The following is a 5515-nucleotide window of genomic DNA, read 5'->3' on the forward strand; positions in this document are numbered from 1 at the left end:
TATATATATAACTTACTATCGAAGGAATTAAAAATAAGATGTTTTCTATGCAGTAAAAAAACGCGAGAACTTACTATAGCTCATACCACTCATAACCAGAAATAACTTTCACAGCAACGCCTTTACGTCGGAATGGCTGTCGCCCCATGCTCTCTACTAGCTTAAACACACACTCCTCATCAGTACTTCGCCTCCCCAATTAAAGTGAGCTAACTCCATGCGTCATAAATAAGTCACATAAAAGTCCAAATAGAAGCCAACCATACGCATCGCTCGACGAACTTGATTTAGCTCTTTACGCTAGCGCTCGAGGACACATAAACAGTAAGTCCAAGGCTCCTTATCTATATACAGTAGATAATCACAGAGTGCGTGAAAGACGAGTCGCGTTCACGAAATATTGAAGCAATTTCTGTCTATATTATTTTTAGCCATATGCTGGCATATATTCTTATTTACGTCATATAATTATATATACAAATGCAATAATAGCAAGCACATCGCCACATGCTGGCGAAGATCTGCTGGAGTTTCTGCTGAAAGCAACAAGCATTCATTCATACAACTCACTGATATCTCAATAATATGTGGGGAACATTGCGACTCATAAGGACCATGGACACGCCACATGGTCACGCTGCCGAATGGCCGTCTCCCTCATCAAAAGCGGAGTGCATCAACATTCATAGCAAACCACGCAAGCTTTGGGGTAAGAAATCTCTCCTAAGACCGAGCAATTGATGAATACAGGTAGCCATGAAACTAAAACAAAAGGAGAGGCCGTCACAAATAAAAGAGAACTCATTTTCACTGTTAGCAGCAACTTTGTCCGAAGAATAATGGTACGGTCTTTGTCGTGCCCTCGGTCCGATTTGATTCGTCACACCTTTTAGAAAACGTAGAAAAGATCACGAGGATTACGGATACGGAAAGCCTATGGTACCATCAATCAACAGCTCGACTGCCGCGGTAGCACCGATAGCATGCTTGCATCGCCAAGACTCAATCAAAAGCTATCCACAACGGTTCATGAAATTCTGCTAACGGAACACAGGCCCGCGACAAGTATGCTCCGATTTACTTATTAGACCTTACTATACAACAGGAAACCTTCCCTCCCTCTATACCAGCAATACTCGGCTCTGCCAACGATCTCAGCACTCGCTCAATCCCGCTGGACGGTTTCCTGCGCTTCGCTGGCCGGCTAGCAGATTGACAAACTGCATAGTTGGTAGAATCAGGCTCAGCGGCGCCCTGCCGGCCCAGCAGCCAGGCGGGCCTTATACGAGGAAACAACGATGACCCACCCAGCCCCTACGCCATCTTTGCAAAAGACGCAAGAAGACGCCCGAAGGTAGATCGGGAAAGTGGTCGAGAATGAAAGCGTCGCCAGCATCTTGGTATTTCAGCAGACACACGAAGGTTGCGAAGACGAGTACGATGAGCGAGATGGGTTGCAAGAGAAAAACACGGTCACGCTGATTGGAAGATTGATGCTACTAAAGAAGCTGGTTAGGGGTAAGAAGGGGCGAAGAGAAAATGGAGGATAGGAGTTTTTGGGGCAAAGCGTCCGAGGTGGCAGCGGTCCGCCGGGGCGGTGGAAAAGCACCGACCATTATTACGCCTAGAAATTTCTTTGCACAAGGCCTTTGCTTCGTCGTCACTTTAAGTCGGCTGGATGAACGAATGAACGTTCAGACAAATGGCCAGTACCTAGGGTAGGAAAGGGAAGACAGCGGTATATTAATAAAGATATCCTGTGCAACCATCTTCTTTTTGATTGCCGAACGTCTTTCCCAGTTGCTTTCGCCTCCTTCTTTCCGTGCTTTCTGGCTAGTGGGCCGAAAACAGAAGTAGGTATATGTCCTATATACCTAACGAGTGTCCTGAGCAAAGGAGAGAATGGCGATAGTATTATAGGAACGTAGGGTCGCAACTAGTTGAGGAGATGTGAACAGCAGAACTGTATTAACAGCATTGTTTGCAGACATTTGCTTGAACGTTTCGCAGCACAATATGTTTACGACACGGACTTCGAAGATGGTGAATTCGGCAACAAATGGTTAAAAAATGAGTGAACTATTATATAAAGACAAGCGGCAAGACTCGCTCAGGCCTGGATTTCTGGTTTTGAGCGTACACTGATGATGAGAATATGACAAGTACATAGGGGCACGTGTTTAGCTAACTTCGTCTTTACGGGGAGGAAAAGCCGGGAAGCCTTTTCTTTCGATTAAGCCATCGCTGCTGCCGAGATGGTTAAACGTCAGTTATATCCAGATTTGACCGTATATGAGACATCTGTCGACCCAGTCTGTTTCGATTATAATCAATAAAGCTGCGTTGGTAAACCGCTAAACTAGGATATCCTCATTCAGAGTTGCGCCGTCTGAGACGGATATTTTTCAGATTCTTTGCGGAGTAATTTTTTGTTTTCTATAGACAATCGGTTTCTTTATAGCACTTATAGACGTGACAGAGCTAGTCAATGCTGCATTTTCGCCGTTGTGTTACTTCTCTTCGTCTAACTAAAGCACGTGCTGAGTTCACATAATTTTCTCGAAAGGTGTTTTTCTGCAATAAGTGTAGACTGCCACTCATTCGAGTATCAACAAAATTTCATACCTCGAGCAAAGCGAAAGAGCTTTGTCCTTGTTAGATCTATTTAAACCGCTCAGTAGGTGTGATAGCAGTAGGCAAATAAAAGGATGAAAACGCCGGACGCCCTATTTTGCTAAGGTCGCACGCAGATGTATTTATTCTGATAGAGATACAAATTAACATTATTACATTTAATAAAGGAAACTGGCCAAATGGTTACAAAATGAGCAGGTACTTTTGTTACTCTAAAGAACATCACTTACAGTATTGTAATACGTCAAATATATAATTCAACTTATACGTATCAGGTCATTATTAATTATGCTTACATACAGTTCAATAATAATAATAATTGACTTATTGTATGTAACAATATTTGATGTAATCTCTAATTAATTTGGCCTACCATTGAATGCTGCAACAAATAACAACTGCTGCGTTGTAATTAATGTATAAGAAACATATTTATTCATATTATATACAGTGGAAATATAGCCAACGAGGTAGGTCCAACAAGCTCCATAAAGGTTGAATAAATTCTTTCTTTAATCAGTACCATCCTTCAAAGCTTGTGCGTCCATTTTTTCAAATTTCTGCACTAGCTCAGCGGGGATATCAATCTCCTTTAAGTTATCTTGCTCTGGTTCGTCCTGAATCAGGATGTCGACAAGGTTCTCACATGCGACCACGACCACTCGGTCCTTCTCCACCTATAGAGCGTGTGTGAATAACAGAATGGTTTATCATACTTTTGTACAAAAAGTCCCATTTGGAAAAAAATCTTGCAATTTCATAAACTACTGATAACGAAATGCTGCCAGATCTCGTTCATATATTTGCTTGTCACGCTTCTCCGTCAATTATTAAAACATCAGATATCAATAGACAATTCAAGTAATTGACTAACGTAGCGAAGCTACGTTGTTTATGCTTGACGTTTTTTTCTAAAAAAATTGAATTGTGTAGTGATAAAAATTTATCATTTTTACCATTATTATAAAAAAATGATCGAATTATTATTAATTTCTAAAAATAGATCTGGACGTTAATGTAGTTATGAGCAGAGTCAACGATCATAACGTAGAGTACTAAAATTCGCCACTTCATTTATTGTCATTGCCTATTCCATGGCATTACATAATATATGTTATTATTTAAATAGAATTAGGTATGCAGTATGATCTTATTAAGAAAAATAATATCTGAAGATTTCGAATCTCTGCAGAAAGTTCTATACCATTTTACTGTCTCAAAGCGCCTCTTATTATTATTATTTACTTTATTGTTACATACGTCGCTACTGTTTCTACCTCGATTATATAACGGTGTTATTTCTAGCCTCATTAAAAGCTTTAAAAATGCATTATAGATCATCCGAGCCTTGGAAATGCATAAAGACGAGCCTTTTCTTGAAAAACAATTAGATGTTTGTTTGAAACAATTAGATAGATTTATACTGTAAAAATTAGTGCTGTAGTCACCTTATGCAATTCCCTGAGTACAAAATACGTTCCATTTTCCTTCAGATATTTTCTTCCCAAACTTGTGGCACATAATTGGTTGAGCGCCTCGATCAGCATTTTTCGAATTTCAGGGTTCTCTTCCATTTTTTTATCAGGGCCTAGGTATTGACAATCAATTGGAAGCTGCTCCATATCTTCTTCATCTAGGTTAGTCTCGACTTCTGGCCCAATAAGCGGGATCAGTAATCGAGGAAGAATATCTAATTCCTTCAATAGCCATTGATGGTATTCGGTATCGAACGTACAGTTACGAATTGTACCCACCGCACCAAACCTACGCGTTGGTGTTGCTGTCGATAGGCTTATGAAGGGAAAAAGTTTCTCAAGGCGCCGTGCTTCGGGATCCATAAACCACTTTCGTACAGAATGCAACGCAGTTAAATTGGAAAACACAAAGGCAATATGGTCCTGCATAGCGTCATTTTTAACTTCAGCTGCTGTGGGAACTCTTGCGGGACTATAACCCCTGTTATTGGCTGTTCTATGACAAAAGGCAAACAATAAATTGTCGGCGAGAGGTTTTATTAAAGTCCATGTTTTTTCTGCGCTATTCTTCGTTTGAGTGAGATTTGCTAATACGGCACAAGCCCGCATAGCATTTGGCTCATTAATATTCAAGGCATCGGACACCACGTTATTTTTAACAAAATTTTTACATCTTGTTAGTATATGCAAAGCCATATCTTCGTAAGATGATAGGTTTAAAATACATTCATATGCTTTGCCGATTATCGTGGAACTCGAGTCTTTCTCAATGAGAATGCACAATGTATCGATCAAAGCTGGTTTCCGCCGAAATACGGCAAGACCATCCTCAGTTGCCGTCATACCTAACAAATAAATTACAGCTGGGCCTTTGGAAAGCGCTGGTGCTTCAGGATGTAAAAATTTGATCAACTCCTCAAGTTGATCGGAACCGCTCATTTTGTTTGAGTCTTCAACAATAGCTAACGTAATTGCTCTGCAAATAAGACAATATGAGCTATAATTATTAATCAGCTAACTCGGCATCACTTTAGAAATGACAAAAATCTCTGCCAATTAGGCCCGGATTCATATTTTAATAGTACTTGACTGCATTACTGCCGTGTTCATAGTCGCAGTCATTTTTATTATAATTATCAAAATAATAAGTACAATCTACATTACACTCATTATTTTAGTAAGAACGATACACGTATATTTTCACTGAGCGTCGATCAACCTTTAAGAATTATTTAATTTCTAATTATACAGCATAAATGCTACAACTCATCAAAAAAGCAGCAGAGAATATCCCTATTCTATTCAAACTGCGGGGAACTACTTGGCACCTTTGTATTTTCATCTTATTGTTACAATTTAATAGTCATGTATTCGTCGCGTCGTCCGTGCATAGTTACGTCATTTAA

At 39.9% G+C, this 5515-nt stretch overlaps 2 protein-coding genes across 4 annotated transcripts in view; both read right to left on the bottom strand.

The window, feature by feature from the left end:
• LOC111245911 (inactive phospholipase C-like protein 1) overlaps positions 1–5515 on the bottom strand; it is a 133745-nt gene that overhangs the window by 107679 nt on the left and 20551 nt on the right. The gene's annotated exons all lie outside the window — the stretch shown is intronic.
• The window catches only part of LOC111245912 (co-chaperone protein HGH1 homolog), a 3080-nt gene continuing 605 nt past the window's right edge, over positions 3041–5515 (bottom strand). For both annotated transcript variants that reach the window (XM_022794910.2, XM_022794907.2), the window contains exons 2-3: positions 4083–5085; positions 3041–3311 (exon numbers count right to left, since the gene is read on the bottom strand). In XM_022794910.2, the coding sequence (XP_022650645.1) occupies positions 3147–3311; positions 4083–5048 (1131 nt within the window). In that variant the 5' untranslated portion in view covers positions 5049–5085 and the 3' untranslated portion in view covers positions 3041–3146. The remainder of the gene's footprint in view (positions 3312–4082; positions 5086–5515) is intronic.

The sequence above is a fragment of the Varroa destructor genome, unplaced genomic scaffold, assembly GCF_002443255.2.
Source record: "Varroa destructor unplaced genomic scaffold, Vdes_3.0 BEIS01000002.1, whole genome shotgun sequence".
Classification (NCBI taxonomy): domain Eukaryota; kingdom Metazoa; phylum Arthropoda; class Arachnida; order Mesostigmata; family Varroidae; genus Varroa; species Varroa destructor.